The following is an 18845-nucleotide window of genomic DNA, read 5'->3' as shown; positions in this document are numbered from 1 at the left end:
TGTTAACGGATTGTGGGACTGGGGTATCTGCAATTGGATTGATACAATGCTTGACACCCAGAGTACTTTGATTCAGTTAGTCACTTGGTTGATGGCAGTCTTGTAATCGATGGCCTTGTTGTTAAGTGATGGGGGATCTCTGTGCTGATTAAAGTGCTCTGAGTTGCTTGAGGTTGTCAAGGGCACTGGTCCACCCCTTTTCTATTCTTATCTGTGAGTTCCTGGGTGTACATTTCTGTTGACAGTCTCAGTCTAGTGTCTTGTTTTTCTGTGTTGAATTAATTTTTACATGATTTGTCAGGGCTCTGATGCATGCATCAAGGGGTGTGTTGATATCTTATATTGGCCAGCATGCCCATTGGGATATATTTGAGAGAGTGAGTATGCTTGCTTTTCTCCTTTTAATTGGCCTTGATGTCTAGACATGGTGAGAAAGATGGATAAGGAGATGGAAAGTGTTCCGTCCAGCCCAGGGGTATCATGTTCTTGCAGTAAATGAAGGGTTTGGGATGTGAAGATGTGGTTATAGGTCGTGTCTTTGGAGTGGGTAGTTTTGGTGATGTGCTGATTCCATACCTTATTACATATGTTTACATTTCCTAAATATCACTGAGTTCCACAGGGTTTTGGCCTTTATTCTGATGAGAGCTTTTGTAGCCTTTTGTGTTTGTTACTGTTTATCAGTATTTTTGGGTGTTAGTGGATTTTGTGGATGCTGGGCATCGGTGACCATTGGACATTTGTGGCAGCATGAACCCCAAGTTGAAAGTTGACTCTGTCAGTGTCATTTCGAACTATACCATTGGCATTCTTTGGAAGGGTCTGTCAGGCCAAAACCTATACTGCTTCACAATCAAAGCTGGCCGTTGCTTTAATCTATTTCTTCTTTTTAATAACCAAGTCATGACCCATCATAATATCATCAACCATAAAAAGAACACGGAATCTCTCACAATAATAATCAATCACTCAGCTGCGGCCCATACAAGTAAGAGCAATAGGGCGGTCGGGACGGGCTGGGGGGTAGGGGGTTCGACAGATTACCACGAGGGAAAGTTAAATAAATAATTAATTTTCCCTTGTCCTCGTCTGTCGAAATCCCCCACACCCAGCCCCACTGATCTTACCTGCATGGGCCGCGGCTGCCATCACTGATGCGTCAGGGTCCAAAATGGGAGTCCAACATGAAGTTATTGCTGAAGATGAAACTTGAAAGTGTCAGCCAGGAAAACGTAAATAGTGTCAACTGCTCCTTAGCGCCCTTCTTCTGGTTTAAAATATCAGTCTCCACACTTTACGCAGGCCTCTTTTCAAAAAGCACAAATGAACTGTATATTGAAAATTCCATGATTATGAAGAAAATGTGGCTCAACGAATTATGGTAGGCCTGTTTCACAGACCTTCGTCAATGTAGAAACCACAATTTCATTTGCTGCTGAATTGATTACAAAGTCATCTCTTCCTTATCTTCTGTCAAATTATCAAATTTTTCACTCAGCAGGAAATCCCAATGACAGGTCTGTAGAAGTTTTAGATCACATTTATTATACTCTTTCCTCATATCCAAATATAATAAATGTGGCTATTACTAATCTAAATGGAACTCTTTTACATAGTTGCTCATTATCCTTACTTTCTGAGATGGATATGACTTTCCTGGAACTACATTGAACAAACTAAACTAGATTTGGTTATCCACAGCACACCTCCAGTTAGATACTTTAGAGCTTGAGACCTTTTTTAACCATAAAAGATTACTGCAGCAAAACATAGTGCTGCTTTGCTGGGTAAGGTAAAATAGATGGTGTAAAAAATACAGTCTGGAAAGAGCAATGCCTGAATTAGTAACTTTCTGTGTCTCCTGAAGAGGGGGAACAACCTCTCAAATAGTTTAGAGGTGAACATCTGACACCCCCAGTTACGCTACTGTCTCCACTTGGCACTGAGGTTTGCAAGAATGCAGCCCTTGCACCTGACATTACTGACAGGGGCGTAGCTCGTTCAGTATGATTGGGGTGGGGTTGTTAGCTTCATATTTCCTGACAATCACACTGGCATATCATGTTAACATGCATCATAGGATAAGCAGGGTGCGTGAGAGGGGCTTAAGAGGCAGTGAAAAGGGAGAGTAATGCGGATTGGTAGGTAATAACTGAGCAAACCACAATATTTTGTAAAATAATCAAATACATTCGGGCTTTCAAAAGAGAGATGAGAGAGAGTGTGTGTGTTTTTGTCAGTGTGTGCATGCAAAAATCCCAGGTGAAATTCAACAGACACTTCACCATACCCGAAAAAAGCACCTGTACCCAGCTATTCGTCAGCAAATACATTTATTGGGGGGTGAAACACCTACAAACACACATCCTGAAGCTAAACCCCTAATTACTGACTATCTGGACAGGCAAACTTATTATAAATACTTGCTCTCAAATTCTTCATGTACAGGTATAAAACACTCTTTTTTTAAATTTCCTGCAGATTACGTGTGAAAAATAGTGGTGTTGTTGCTCTCCAGTCACTTTTTAAGCAACTGTGCAAATAAACTTTTGTTTGTCTTTTATTTCTATTCTGAGAATCTGGCTCCAAACCTTTACCAAGATAAAGAAATTCTAGTAGAAAGGGTCTTTTAAGATATGGAGGTGGCACATTTCCTTACAAGTATTATGTTAACTGATTGGAGAGTGAGACTGGGACAAACATGCCAATGAGGTCGGTCCTTTGTTGTGTTTAATGTTCCATCTGTTCAGATAAGACTTTTTATTTCGGTTCACTGCTGCCACTTTAGTTCAGGAGACCAGCCAAGTTCAATCCCATAGAGATTGCTTACTGTTTCTGAACATGTGTGAAGAATGGACCTCACGTCCCACGTCTGCTGCCAGCTCACCTCACGTCACGCCTTTACGAGGTCAACCAACGTCAGAAACACAAGGAGGCCCCCACAACTGAATCACATCACCTCTTTCTTTCAATGTCTACCTGATCTCATTAGGACGATAAATCCAGTCAACAACTGGTATGTGATAACCCAGATGTACGGAAACTGAAAAATGGGACTGAGCCTACAACAAGCAGCAGGGTGTCCAACACTAGTCCAGATGTGGGTGCATCAAACATGACTCTGCCTAAATGCTGCAGGCAGTATATAGCACGGTAGTCCCAGTATTAGAACATCGAAATAGTGTCAAGATGGAAAAGATACACCGATATTTAAATTAAGGAATCAAAACAGGAATATATTGATGTTGCAGTGTTATTTAATCACACTGAACCTAGCTAACAATTTGTTAGAAAGACATTGAAGGACATACATCTTTATAAAAACATCATCATTGCAGTGCCCTAAGGGGAACGTGGAAGGGGAAGGATGGTGATTCAAGTGAAGTAGTGAGGTAAATAGAGTATAGGCGGTGATGAATATCACAATCAAACATTCAGGCATCTACTATTCACATGCCAAGAAACCAAATTTTTTTCATCACAGTAAATAACATCTGTACAAAATGTTGCCATGTAACACAAGAATACACAGTAAAGCAAGTACTGTTGAAGAGACTGGCATTAACGAAGTGTAGACGTTTCAACCCCTGTGTGTGTGTAAGTTCTTCCAACCCTTACTGGCGGGGTCTTCCTCAGGACAAAAGGGGGGGGAGGGGCGCCGTGAGTGGTTACAAAGGGACCTCTCACAAGACAATGGTGTAGGATCGTATGGGCTGCATGGCTCCGAAAATAACATACGAAGGAGAGAGTGAGAAAGCACTCGAAAAATCCGCAGGTTTTGTCCAGACAATTATCAGATCCAAAACTCTGTGGTACAAATCCCGTATCATATGGGTGGCAGAATTCCTGCTCACCTGGCACTGACATCAATCCATAATAGTGTTCAATTCTGAATCAACCATGGGACCACCAAGAATCTTAAAGCAGAACATACGAAACATAGGGCCCTAATCAACACCACTCTATCCTTCAATCCCCAAGTCAATGCAGCAACAAAAACTGCACTCTACCATCTAAAGATCTGGGCCATCTATTTCCCCCCATGTTCAACATGCCTCACAACATTAGCCATTGCAATAGCAATATCCCACTTGGACTTCAACAGCCTCTAAAAAAGGTCCTAGCTAAGGCACTGAATAAACAATCAGAAATCCAAAACTATGTGTGCAATGCTTGTTTGGCATGAAGCAATCAGATCCCATAATGGCTAATTTGAAATCTAAAGTCATAAATCTGGCTATAGCACAACACAAAACATAGTGCTGTCTCTACATATATAAATACACTGTAATCCTGCTCTAGACAATCAGGCACCTTTTAGTCAGTCTCCAAAGGTAACCTTTTTTTCACCCTGTGAAACAATTAATTCTACAAACAGAAGACTTTCACTTATGGAACTCTCTTACAGATCACCTCTTCATTAACGTGAACTGGGAGGACCCTACAATTTCAATACACCTATGTCCTGCACTGGGGTGCAGACTATCCCCAGTTCTCGGCCTCTTCAGGGAGCGATAGCATTTCTTAGCGCGGGGACACACTGTTTTTAGTGTAACCATGCGCTCTATAAGTGGTTTTATTATTATTTATTATTTATCCTGTAATTGCACACTATGCAATTAAAGAGTCTTTATCTCCCACCAGGGATAGTACCCAAACATCCTGGAATGTGTTTAGAAGAGGCCAATGGAACATCAATAAAATATTAAATGTGCACATATTAGCTTCTACTCTCACGATCTCACAGTTTAACGTGAAGATATGGTTGACATTTTTTTGCAGAGGTGTTCATGCAACTGTAGAACCCACTACTATGACTTCTGGTTGGTCCGGTAAGTCTTTGATCTTCAAAGATTGAAAAACACAAAAGCCACTGAGTTAACTGAATAGAAAATGCCTGCCCTGTTTATTAATGACAAGGAAGCTACCAAGGCTAAAAACCACTAAATGGGGCCAAATGGTCTATCTACTTGCCTCTTCTCTTTCTTGCAGGACATGCTTTTAACATAGAAACAGGTGCTGGCCCTATGGGAGCCTCGCTCAGGTTGTTGACCCAGGCCCCGAAAACACTTTTGACATGCCTGCCTGTGTTGTGCTGTGAACTTAGGCCAGTAATGGCAATTTGAGCTTTTTGGAGATTACATAGAAGAGAGGCAGTGCAATAGTATCCATGAGAATTATTAGGGGCTCAATAACTGATGCCCAGTGCAACTTGGACAGCAATGGGAGGATGAGCTTCAGTTTTCTAAGCTGAAAATGACAATTGCTGACCATTCTCCTTATCAATGGCGTTAAGGTAGTGTTCGGAGATGTAACGGTTGAAAGTGACCATTGGTGACAAAAATCAATCAATACAGTTTTTGAGCAGAAGATAATCGGCCAACATCCACACCAAATCTTAAAGTAAGAAGTGTTCAAGATCCATGCCTGGGTTGGGGTTGGTTGAAAATGTAATATTTACTCAGGTGTGATAGGCATAGAATGTACAGATGTGCCGCTTTTTAAAGAGATCTATGAGACAAAGGAGGTCTACATTAAAAAGGGCGGATGATAAGGCAAACCCCAGCTTGACTACAGATTTCAGAAATGAGCAGGGCTAGTTTCACTCTGTGGGAAAAACAATCCTAAAGAAATGGGTGGAACCACCTAGCAGTCAATCTGAGACTCCAACTATAGTGTACTAAGTGCTCTACTAAGGCGTGATGGTCCATTGTGTTAATTGCTGTAGTACCAAATGCATGAGCAGGGATTCTGTATCATTGTCAATAAAACAAAGTCTCTTCAAGACATAAAATCAGCCCTCAAAGCACTTCACTGGCTTCCGATGGATGCAAGAAGAAAGTTAAATGCTCTTTGCACCATGCACAAGACCCATTGAGGCAAAGGGCTGAGAAGACACATTTCCAGACTCCTGTTAATAGGCCTATCCAATTTGTATCCCTAAAAATGTCTTAGACTAGTAATATGTGAGTGTACTGGGGGAGAATAGTGAGCAGAGCAGTAATGGCTAGTAAAGACACTTAGACCATTAATGGACAAAAAAGATGGAACTTCTCAATGTTAGTTTTGTGCTCGATTTTCACTCCTCTACAGAAAGCACCATAGAGAGGTTTGGACTGCTGATGCCCACCTAACTTGTTGGATTCAAAAGAATTATGTACTAAACTTCCCTGGTACGTAATGCAGCTACGTGCTAATGAGACCGCTCGTACTTTCATTGTTCAACCACTGTAACTCTCAGTAGTTTTGACTGCCCAAGAAACTGTTCAGAACTTTAGAGTTGTTATGGATTAATGCTAACCTGGTTTGCTGTTCACCCTATGTGGGAAGGGTATGCCCAGAAGTGGGTCCCGTGCTCACTACGCCACTGGAGTCAAGCTATCCTGGCTGATAAAGGCTGATAGACAGAAACCGGTCCTAGGATGCTTGATTCCGGTCCAGAGAAGACATGGCTTGGCAGTTCGGGCTGGAATGTTCCCATGAGGCACAGGTTCAAGACTGATTTGCATATGGCCATGTCTGAACTGGGGTAGCTTGGTGAGCAAAATAACGATGGATTCAACCCAGATATGTGACTGGGGGTAAATGTTTTGCCATTGTGCAACATTCCGTCCATCATCTTGTGTGTTTTAATGCTAACCGAGACATATTCAGACTCAGACAATAGTACAAATGCTTATCAGTGGCACAGGTAAAAATCAATAGACCATGCACAAACAGGACAATAGAAGAGCAACAGAAAGTCAGCCATCTCACCATGCACAGACCAATAATGAATCAAGTGCAGGTAAATCATGCATAGGCCCGAAGAACAAGTGCACAACAATTAACCATGTACAGAACAATAAATCATGCACAGACCAATAGCCCATGCACAAAACAATAGCCATTCACAGATCAATGGGATGTGATCAGATCGACAGACCATGTGCAGACCAATAGGTATGTTCAGATCAATAGACAATGGATAGGGTAGTAGGAAGCTTTTATACCATTAGACCATATGTGAACAGTAGACTCTTCACTGATCAAAAGACCATACAATGGTGAAGTGTGTCAGTAAGTAAATCACCATCCAACAGAAAATTACTCCTCTCTTGCAATGTCTCACTGGACTGTACTGATAGGATACATTATTAGAGGTTATCTAAACTTGCAGTGTGCTTTTTATAGACTTTCCAATGGGGTTTTGGGGGGCGGCCGACCATCGGGAGGCCTGTCAGCCCCGGGGGTATTTGGGGCCCGGAGGGAGGGGGGGGGAAGGAGACCACGGGGACAAGGGATTTTGGGCTTCTTGGGCTGGCGGTGGGTGTGTTGGGCTCCCTTTGGACTGGGGCTTGGGCTGGTTTGGCTGGGGGCTATATTAGCGGCCATTTTGTGTCACTGACCACCATTTCGGTGGCAGTGACACAGCAGCCGGAGGGGGTCCGGGTCGCGTGTTTTTGAGGCCTGGTTGTGGTATTGCGACGCGTTTTACGGGGTCTCTGGTGCGTTGGCAAGAGAGGTCTAGCGAGCGGTACCTGTGGCGGTAGCGCTTTGTGATGGTTGCGGCGATTTCCGAGGAAGAATGGCGAGGCTGATGGATCCGCGGGTCGTGGAGGCGTTGAGGCTTCTGGGTGACGCGGGACGGCTGGACATGCTGAGGACGGAGGTCCAGGTGAGGCTGCCGCGGCGCACTGCAGATGGCGCCGCTGCAGCTGTGGTGGCGTGCGAGCCCTCGCGGTCTCTGCTGCGGAGGGCTCGCAGTGCAGGTGGAAGGGGCAGGAGCGGTCCAGAAGGAGGGCGGCACAGTGGGGCGGTGCTGGGGAATGGCACGCAGCAGAGGAGGGTTGTGGGAAGGAGGGGCGCGAGGGGCGAGAGGGCTTGGGAATTTGTGGAAGTTGCTGGGGGGTGGGGGGGAGGGAGGAGAGGGTTGTAGAGGCTGACGCGGTAATGGGGTCGCGCGATGAAGGCCATGGGGGGAGGTGCTGCCCCGGGAGGCAGGGCGCGGGGAAGATGGGTCAGGAAATACTGAGCAGGATGCAGTGGGGGCCACAGGGGGAGAGCAAGGGGGGGAGAGGGGGATGGGGGTCACCCCTGCTTATTGAAGAGTCAGAGCTGGAGGGGGAAGGGGAGGGGGAGAGGGGGTGGCGAGAAAGGGGGGTGTTGAGACTGACTTGGACTGGGGATCTGACTTTGTCTGGGTGGGAGGGGGATATGGTGTGCCCCAGCAGGTCCCTGTCCCCGACGGGGGTGCAGGGGGAAAGGAGGTGGGGGAGTGGGGTGAGAGGCGATGGGGGGAGGCGCTGAGGGGGGTGGGGGAGGGTGGGGTGGGGCTCCTGGGGGAGGGGTCTGGGGGGTGTGGAGATGGGGGCTCGGAGTGGATCGGGTGGGGTCGGGGTGTGGGGTGGGGACCGCGTTGGGGGGGCTTGGGTTGGCGGGGGCAGGGGATCCATGCCAGGCGACGTGGGGGGTTTGGGGTGAGGTGGGTATGGCAGGATTGGGGGGTGGCAAGAGCGGCCGGCTAAGAGGAGGGGCCACTCTGCGGGTTGGGGACGGGGGCCACAGAGGGGATGGGGATAGGGTGGAGAGTTTGGGGGCTTGGGGGGCGGTTTTTCTCCGGCATGCTGGACTCCACGTTTTTCCCTTGGCAGCGGCGGTGGGAGTGGAGACGGCGGGGCGATGGTCCCCCGCTCGCCCAGGGTCGAGAGGGCCGCCGGGGGTCGGGGAGTGCGCGGCAAGGTGGACACTACAGCTTGAGGGTCATGTATGGCCGATGGACGGAGAGTGAGTGTTGATTTGGGTGCGTTGATGAGGGTGTGTAGGGAGAAGGCGGGGTTGAGTCGAGTGGAAGTCACAGGGGGCGACCAGGAGCCACTGGGATTGCAATTGGATGGGGATGGAGAGTCAGAGGAGGAGGGGGAGATTCGGGAGGGGGGGCAGTAATGCTGTTGGAAGTATATTGCAGGTACGACCGCGGCTGGACGTGCCCAGAGTGACGGCCCCCTCAGCTCCACTGGTTAGGCGGCGGGATCTAGTGCGGACGCCGGCCTTGACACCAGGTAAGGTGGGGGACAGAGCGGGGAGTGGTTTGGGCAGGAAGCGCAGTGCGCAGGTGTGAGTGGGGACGGATGCAAGGGGGGAGGACTTGGTGCGGCTGGTGAAAGGACGGTATGTGATGGATGCGGGGGTGGGCACGGATGGGGCGGTGCCATCGGAGGGGGTAGCGTCGGCGAGCGCCAGGGCGGACAGCAAGGGCAGTGCAGCGGCGGGAAGTGCGAAGTCGGACGGGGGAGCCACCGGGGGGGAAGAGAGTTGCGTGGTGCCGGTGCGTAAGCTCCCTTATATAGGGGTGACAAAACCACTGTGGGCGCACCTCTCACTGGCGACGGAGAAGATATGGAAGGGGGAGTACGTGGAGATGTTGAAGCTCCTTCCCAGGGAGCTATCGTCTAAGGAGGGGTCGAAGGAGGAGGAGCAGGAGTTGGCCAGGCGCCCCAAGGTGCCGCTGATGATTGACAATTGGTCGGCGGCATTCCTCATATACGGTAGCGTATATTGCGAGAAATATCCAGACAGGGCCATTGCTTTGTTCAAATACATGGATGTGGTGCGGAGGGCGAAGGTGACATACGGCGGTTACGCTTGGTCACATTATGATGAGGAGTTCCGGGCGTGGATGGCGTCGGACCCGGATGCGAAGTCGGGGGAGCTCGACTCTGACCTGAACCAACAGACGATGGGCGGGGCGAAGTTCGGGCGCACCGTCTATACGGCCAGCGGCTTGCAGCTCGCCCCACCCGTGGGGGGGTGGGACAGGAAGAGAGCGCAGGGCAGAGCACAGTTGGGGCCTGTTGGGATTTCAACAAGGGCGCCTGCGGTCGGCAAGTGTGCCGTTTTCAACGCGAATGCTCAAAATGCGGGAAAAGGCACCCAGTGGTGCGCTGCTGGGGAATCGGAGGTCCATCGGGACAACAGGCCGCGGCGTCTGGAAATCAGGCTAGGGGGAGGGGGGAGGCAGAGGGGGAGCGGGGGCTCTGGGAAAGGGCTCATACACCAGTTAGGCTGGATCGGCTGGAGCCATTGCTGGCGGAGTATCCGCGGGCGGACGATGCGCCCATTTTGCGACGGGGCTTCCGGGAGGGTTTTCGGTTGGGGTACGAGGGACCGCAGATTGCACGCTGGGTAGATAACTTGAAGTCAGTAAATGCGCGGAAGGGGGTGGTGCGAGAGAAATTGTTCAAGGAAGTGAGGGAGGACCGCATGAGGGCCCCTTCGCGGAGCCTCCTTTGCCAATCCTGATTATCTCCCCGATTGGGGTGGTGCCCAAGAAGGAGCCGGGGCAGTTCAGGTTGATACAGCACTTGTCGTGGCCGGATGGGTCTTCGGTGAATGATTTCATATCGGCAAAACTTGCGTCGGTGTCGTACTCATTGGTGGACGTGGCGCGGAAGATCGTGGCGGCGGCAGGGAAGGGGGCACTGATGGCGAAGTGCGACATTAAGTCGGCTTTCAGGTTGCTCCCGGTGCACCCGGAGGATCACCAGTTGATGGATATCCAATTCGAAGGGGGCATTTTCGTGGACAAGGCGATGCCTATGGGGTGCTCGATCTCCTGCACGTTGTTTGAGCGTTTCAGCTCCTTCATGCAGTGGGCTTTTTCCTGGCGCACAGGCTCTGAGACGGTGACACACTATCTGGATGACTTCTTTCTGGTGGGACGGCCCGGTTCTGCGGATTGTCAGCAGCAGCTGGACGATTTTCAGGACTTAATGGGTTACTTGGGAGTTCCCCTGGCCCCAGAGAAGACGCACGGTCCAAGTTTGGTGTTGTCCTTTCTAGGAATAGAGCTCCACTCGGCTGCCATGGAAGCACGCCTACCGGAAGACAAGAAGGCGGCGATGTTTGCATTAGTGGCCGGCATGTTGGACAAGCGGAAGGTGACGGTGCGGGAAGTGCAAGTGTTGTTGGGGCACCTGAATTTTGCGTGCCGAGTGGTGCGGGCGGGGCGTACGTTCTGTCGTCGCCTAGGTTTGGCGCTGTTGGGGCTGACATTGCCACATCATCACTTGCGGCTGTCGGCAGGGACGAAGGAGGAATTGCGGATGTGGCTGACTTTCCTGGGACGGTTCAATGGGGTGCCCATGGCGCCATCGGAAGACTGGGAGTGGGATGTCATGTTGTATTCCGATGCGGCGGGTGTTGGTGGCTTCGGTTTGTACTGGGCGGGTCGTGGTGCGCAGAGCAGTGGCCGCCGCGGGGGCAGGTGGGAGGCCGCAGCATTGCGTTTCTGGAATTGTTTCCGCTGGTGGTAGCGGTGTCAGTGTGGGCTTGGGAGTTGGCGCACAAGTGGGTCCTATTCCGGGTGGACAATATGTCCGTGGTACAGGTGGTGAACAGGCAGTCGGCCCGGGACCCGCAGGTGCTGAAATTGATGAGAGTTTTCTTGCTTCGCTGTCTCGAGCATGACATACTTTTTCAGGCCTGGCATGTGCCTGGGGTGGACAATGACATTGCGGATGCTTTGTCTCGTTCACAGTGGCAGAGGTTCCATGGGCTAGCCACGGAGGCGGAGGAGACCAAGACGCCGGTGCCGAGGGAGCTGTGGTCGGTGGGAGACGCCGGGTCGTTCAGCTGGTGAGGGCGTCGGTGGCGGCGTCCACTTGGAAGGCGTACGTGCAGGCTTGGGAGGAGTTTCTGCAGCCTGGTGCGGTAAGAGAGGGGGACAAGTGGCGGCTGGAGGAGCAGGTGGTGTGGTTCATGTTGGCCTTGATGGATAAGGGTTTGTCGAGGGTGTCGATTGCGGGGAAGTTGTCGGTGGTGGCTTTCATGGGGAAGCTGTGGTGGGGGTATCCGCCGTCCGTGGGGGAGTTGGGGGCGAGGTTGTTGGAAGGCTGGGCACGGGAGAGAGGCGCGAAGGTGTTTCAGCGGAGGCCTATTACGGCGGATATGCTGGGATGCCTTTTAACGACGTTGCCTTCGGTTTGTTGAGACGGGAGGGAGTCGTTGTTGTTTGCCACGCTCATGTCCTGGTTGTTCTTTGGGGCATTTAGGATCTCAGAATTGGTAGGTCTGAAAGGGAGGCCGGGGGGTACTGTGGGAGGAAGTTGAGGTGCAGGCGCGGGAGGTGGCGGTACGCTTGCGACGTTCCAAAACGGACCAGCAAGGGGTGGGGACGTGGGTGGTGATGGGGCCGGGGAGGCTGGACGGGGTGTGTCCCGCGGCATGGGGCCGGCGTTTGGCAGCTTGGCGGGGGACGGCAGGAGGGGAGGTGTTTGGTGGGGGGGCAGCAGGGTGATGGCGGGTCAGGTGTTGTGGGTTCTGCGGCACGCCATGCGGTTGATGGGTGAGGACCCAAAGGCGTTTGGGACGCATTCCTTTAGAATAGGGGCGGCGACGGACGTGGCACGGCATGGCTGAGGGACGGAGGACATTAAGCGGTTGGGGCGGTGGAAGTCGGATTGTTACAAGACTTATGTCCGGTTGCGGGTAGTAGGCGAGGCGCAATGACATGGATGTTTTTCCGCCCTCTTACATGTGTATCTTTGCCGGTGCTGTGGCGGGGCCAGCTGCGGCGGTGTTGGAAATTTACATTGTGGGACATTCCTTTGTCAAAAGAGCTGAGAGGGCCGAGTGGGAAAACATCGGAAACTTAATCTGGAACTGGACGACAGATTGTTTAGATGTCATTGGCGGGGAAAAGGGGGGATGCGTTGGCACGAGTTGAATAATGTGGTCCGGGGGGTGGGCGGGCTGTCCTGATGTGGTGGTCATTCATTTGGGGGAAAACGACCTGGTGCTGTGCAAGGGACTGGCTCTGGTGAAGCAAATGAAGCGGGACTTGTTGGAGATCAGGAAGCAGTGGGCGGGATGTCATGTGATATGGTCCGAATACATTCCTAGGAGGGTCTGGCGGGGGTCGGAGCGCCCAGGGGCTATCGACAGGGCAAGGAGGAAAATGAATAGGGAAATGAAGCAGTTTTGTGCAAAGGAAGGGGTAGGGCGCATGGAGTATCCTGAACTGAGATACGGGGCTGTGTATTTTTTCAGAGAGGACGAGGTACACTTGTCTCGGTATGGGATGGAGCTATACATTGTTCAGTTGAAGGAGGCCCTGTATGTAGCTTTGGGAGTGTGCAGATATGCAAGGGGGGGTTTCCTATGGGGGGTCGAAAGTCACTAGGTGGCTTTCGAGTGGCTCTTTTCCTAGAGAAAAAGGGGTAGGAGGCCTGGGTTTGTTTCACATGGGGTTGGGATTGCAGAGGTCAAGGGATGTGATGGTCGGTAAGGAGGCATGTTGCAGTTGGGATGTTGTGGTTATGTTGTGATTATGTGGAGAATGATGGGAAATCATTTAGGGGAGGGGTGGGGTTGGTTAGGTATTTCTTATTTAGTGAGGTTTAGTTTTGTTCGGCACAGGCCAAGGTTTTGTTATTTAGGATGCACCTGCTTCCAATAAAGCGGCCTTTGTCACACCTTAACACTGTATCTGTGCTCGGTCTCTCCCTCCCCCCCCCCCCCGCCCTCCTGGTGGGCCCCAAAGAACCTGATAGAGCTGAATTACTTCAAAATCAAGCCATGACTTTGTATTTAAACGTGTGGTGCCATGACTATGTCAGAAGTGCACTGAAAAAGCTTGATCTATTCCCAGTGCAGTCAACGTCAAATGTAAGCGGCACAATATCACACTTAAGTCTTACTAGAAGAAAGGACTGTGATATCTTCAAAACTGGCCCCCTAGCACACTCCTATGTGCAGTGCCCTAGGGTGCTTTGATAGTCAGCAGTCTGTGCATGTGCTGCTTCCATTCACCTCCAGCTCCACCCAATCTCTCAGCTGGCCGTCGACCCACCTGATAGGATCAGCAACTCCTCCAGTCAGCAAGTAAGAGCATATGCTTGCAGCCCATCCCTACCAGCTGGTGTTGAGGGCATCCAGCTTTCAGTTGCTAATCATGGCACTGCTGTGCCCCATCTGAAGCAGCCCAGAATAGCTGGAACTCAGCTTGGCATGCCCAAATCTGCAAGAGTCTCCTGTGCCTCTCTCTGCTTCTTTTGAACCTTCTGCATCCTCCCCGGTTACCCAGCAAGGATTGTGTGATGGAGACGGATGCTGGATGCATTAAAACAGAATACTGGCTTGGGAGCTCTGTAGAGTGACTCTTACCCCACCACCGCCATCTTGTCTCTTCATATTGTAATTTATTTATTAACTATGAGCACACTTCTCATTTTTTCAACTATCCAGAGATTTTTTGTGAGCTGTGTGGCTCATCTACTGCCAGGGGAAAAATTGAAATAACTTAAGACCTTTGTTAATTAGACTTCTACAAGAGAACTTGCCTTTTTGGCTTTCTTTCATCTATGGAATAGAAAAGAAGAAATTCTGGTAGAAGATGAAGTGACCTTGCAGTCACACACCCCACACTGGTAAGTGGCCAATAAAACTAAACAAAGGAAACCATCATAGAATCTTCTGTGACATATTTATGTGAATTTATAAAAAATGTGATAGGTGGATTCTCACTTTGCTTCCAAATATAATGTCTTCCTATTGTATCCTAAAAATAAAAAATAAACATGCAGACTAATAAACAATGCACAGATCGATTAATCAATCCCTCTCTTTAGCAAAGAGCGCTTTGAAGTAGGGAACTTTATGAAATCTACTCTTGAGGTGTCATATGATTGGCTGTTAGAAACATCAAAAACTATCCCTATTTTAACAAAGCACAAAAAACACAACTGCTTCCCATGTCCTGAAGTCTAATTATCCTCCTTTTAAATTCAGCGATTTCCCGAAGAGCCAGTCCGCTTCAGTTAAGATTTACTACTGTCTCGGTGAATCAGAGAGATGAAGATTACATGGCACGTGCAAAATCAAAATACAAAACGCGCCTCCTGTCGCCCGCTCCTATCCCAACCAGACGTTCCTAGCACACTCACCAGCTGGCAGAACTCCATGATCAGCAGGAGGGGTACAATCTCGGTGCACAATCCAAGGCATTGCAGAATGTTAGGGTGCTGGAGGCTTCTTGAGAGCAAGGAAAGAAGAAGACATAACAAGACAGACATTGTAGGACATTAAGAGAGCCATGATACCATGAAAGTTCAGCCTTTGGCTATTTCCATTTCTAGAAAAAACAAGGGAACCCTCAAGGTAATTAAGGACCTTGGGAAACAGTTATACATATGAACACTAGTCCTTAAAAAGTTAGCTGTAAGCAGGATAAATATAGAATAGAATCAAAACTATATTCCGAGAGTAATGTGCATGCTGTTTCATATAAAACAGCATGCACATTACTCCATTGTGTCAAAAAAGTGCATTGACCGTTTGTACTAAGCTTTACAGAATTTACATTTGATAAGCTATACTTGTCTTGCCTGAAATGTCTTTGTGTGTTTTGTATATGTCATTTTCCTTGTAGGATACAGGATTGTGTCCCACTATATTGTTGTTGACTATCTCTAAAATGACTTAATATTAACAGCATTAAGCATGTGGAAAACATGGGATATCCCATATACAGGAAGCTAAACAAGAGTGCACAATGTCATACTGGGCTTTCAAAGAAGACTAAGTGTTATCATGACTATAAGGGGCTCACAAAGTATGACAAGGAAGGTCAATGTACTGCGAAACAAGGCCTCAGGTGACCACATCTCAACTATTCTGTTCAAACATGGAAGCCATATTTAAAAAAGGTTATTAGTGAACAGACATAGGTGCAAAGACCACCACAAAGTTCAACTAACGACTACAACATTTGAACACGAATAAACCCTATGAAAAAGACAGTACGTATTGCATTTATTATATATTTTGAATTTGCGACCGAGTGACTTCTTTGTAAAGCATAGTATATTGATATGGGAATATGATAGCTGGGGACAGGTGGTAAATAAATCAACTGCATTTCAGTAAACAGACAGTTAACACAATTTTAAACATGAACATATTATTTAAATGCACATTATTTTAAAGATTGAAGTCCGATGCACACTCACCACGTTCCGTTTATATCACATTCTGTATTCATATTATTACATATCATTTACATTCCTTTTCATAAGAGTGTGATTCTTTCAATTACAATCACCCATAATATGTGCATTTGCAAAGCGCATGTTCACCTAAGGGTATCAAGCTGCTGAATAACAGATGTTTATTGTTACACAGCGGTACTCATTTTCTCGACATCAGAAGGATGAAAGGTTGAGTGGACCCACCAGGATTTGAACCTGTGACCATGAAATCCAACACAGACACCTACAGTGGACGCATTAGTCCACTAAGCCACCAAAACTGCCATGACTAATCTGCCACAAGACCCCTTTTATCCACTCTTGCTTCAAAAGGGACAATGTGTCCTAACAGTTTCTTGCGCCATTCTCCGAAAAATAAAGGTCTACCAAATTTAGTGTAGGGTGAGGTACTCCAGGCAAAAGAGCAGAGCAAATTCATCAGTTTCAAGACAGGTTATTCCCAATCTACAGATTTTCTATACTTTTGGGATATTCCATGAAGCTTCATCCACCATTAGAACCACTGACAAAACCTAAGAGCCATGGAATTCCCTGTGCAGAAATCAACTGAGTACTGTAAGACCTCTCCATATACCTTTAGTGGAGGAAGATTGTAAAAGGTTTCCTTTAGATTTTTATTTTATTCATCTTCTGGTTAATCCACTAGATACCTGTGAGGGATTAATAGAGTGAATGCAAGGGGAGCTCATTGGCACTAGTGCTTTTTTTTAAATATACTATTGCAATAGCTTTGCAATGTAAGATGCGTATGCAAAAGGCATCAATGAACAAATGCACACTGAAGGTGAACAGATCTGTGCCTAAAACTAAGCACACGAGAGGCCTCTTCAGACCAGTATGCCATACACAACAATACCTCCCTACCTAGACCAAGCTGCCGTGCTGCAGAAAAAAACACCCTCACCAATTGCGTTGTGAACCAGCTGCAGCAGAGGTGTGAGGTTTGCTTGCTTGTGTTAGATGAAATGGTTTAATTGCTATTTGTTGCCTTCTTGACTTTGACAAAAGATTGAACAGTCCCCACACAGAAGCTCATACACAAGCGAACGGCACATAGTGCTAACGGTGGGGTCTATTCATGCCAAATCATGCAAACTCTGTGATAAAGAGAGAGAGCAGAAATAATGGAAACTGGAAAGAAAAACAAAATAGAAGGAAAGACAGAAGCCAAGATGGAAAGAAGTAATTTAAAAAATCGTAATAAATATGGATAAAGGGAAAAAAAGCAAAGAAGAAGGAACAAGGGAAGAAAGACAATGAAAGGATAGAGCAATGAAAAAGAAACAGCAATGCGGGGAGCAAACCAGATTATATCAACCCAGAGAGTAGGTTGGGTGGGACCCAGTAAAAAGGAGATAAATGGAGGCTGTATAGTTATAAACTACAGTACATCCGACTGGGCCAGAGACTCAATCTTAAATGCACAGATGCCCTCCAAACGGGAATATAACACAACCCTACTACCTGTAGACTATTTTTACAGGGGCCAGTCAGGGAAATATCCTATAGCACGGACAATCGACCATCACAGAGCTACCCATTCCAACCAATATAACTCAGTCTATGATTTTGCTCAAATATATAACCCATGGGATAACTTTACAATCCCGACTTACAACAGATTTCAGGCGTTTGGTTCATTGGATGAGAATGATTGACTGAGGGAACAAACCACATTACCCCATCCACCAGACATAACTATCACTATGGGAATGGCTGAAACCGATACAGGTATATCTGGCATAAATAGGGTAGCCGGGGATATAGTAGAAATGATAGCAACTGACGGTTCGTACATAACTGACAATACAGTTCAGATTGATGTAACTCCCGTCATAGACACCACCTCGGCTGAAAGCCTAGAAACAGTTGCACCTTATGACACTGCACAGGACAATACCGATGAAGTCCTTAACATCATTACCTGGAATATAGCAGGTATTGCCAGTAAATTAACTACCCCTTTTTGGAACACCTTTATTACACAGGGGCTTGATATAATTTGTCTCCAGGAGACGTGGCATAGAGCCCAAATACAAGTTGAGGGGTATACATCCTATAGTGTGGATGCAACAATCCCCTTAGCAGGAAGAGCAAAAGGTGGACTTCTGACTTTGGTATCAACTACCTTAACTGAGTTCATCCCTGGTAGCTGCGTAGAGGTGGCCCCGTATGCACAGATTTTGCGCCTGGTACATGGTAAAGGCAGGGACCTAGTTATAGTTAACTTCTATAATAACATCATTGGAGCCAATCGGGGTATGATTGTACAAGATATAGAGCGGGCAATAGAGGGAGTACTAGAGCAAATAGGTGACCCCCTGTAATAATTTGGGCGGGAGATTTTAACATTCAAGCATGCAGTCACGCACTGAAGGGGATCTGTGGTCATCGAGGGTAGTACTATAGCGGAGGTAGTAATGTTTATAATCATTTCCCCCACACCAACTACGGAAGCGCTTTGAATAATTTAGCTGCTAAATTAGATCTGGAGCTATTAGACTGCACAAAGAATAGAAACAATGTAGAGTGCCCGTCATTTAAAGGGAGGGATGCTTACTCCAACATTGACCACATTCTGGTGTCCAATGGATCAGTTTATTCCAACCCATGGGTAGTCTAGCAGACCGTGAGCGATCATAGCAGCATATCGCTAGTACTATTTGGATGGGGGCGAAAAACCCATGCTCATGGAAGACCCGTTCAAGGGATCACAGCAGAAAGATCGAACAGCATGAGAATAAAGTGGGTAAGAATCAACCCCGCCCAATTTATGATGGAACTACTCTTAAAATGTAGCGTGGAAATAGACTATTG

The 18845-nt window shown here is 47.9% G+C and overlaps 1 protein-coding gene across 1 annotated transcript in view; it reads right to left on the bottom strand.

The window, feature by feature from the left end:
- The window catches only part of LMTK3 (lemur tyrosine kinase 3), a 207777-nt gene that overhangs the window by 111487 nt on the left and 77445 nt on the right, over positions 1–18845 (bottom strand). Inside the window, exon 7 of the mRNA XM_078650948.1 lies at positions 14925–15009. Within this exon, the coding sequence (XP_078507074.1) occupies positions 14925–15009 (85 nt within the window). The remainder of the gene's footprint in view (positions 1–14924; positions 15010–18845) is intronic.

The sequence above is a fragment of the Lissotriton helveticus genome, chromosome 7 (genome assembly GCF_964261635.1).
Source record: "Lissotriton helveticus chromosome 7, aLisHel1.1, whole genome shotgun sequence".
NCBI lineage: Eukaryota > Metazoa > Chordata > Amphibia > Caudata > Salamandridae > Lissotriton > Lissotriton helveticus.
This window is presented reverse-complemented; position numbering and strand designations above follow the sequence as displayed.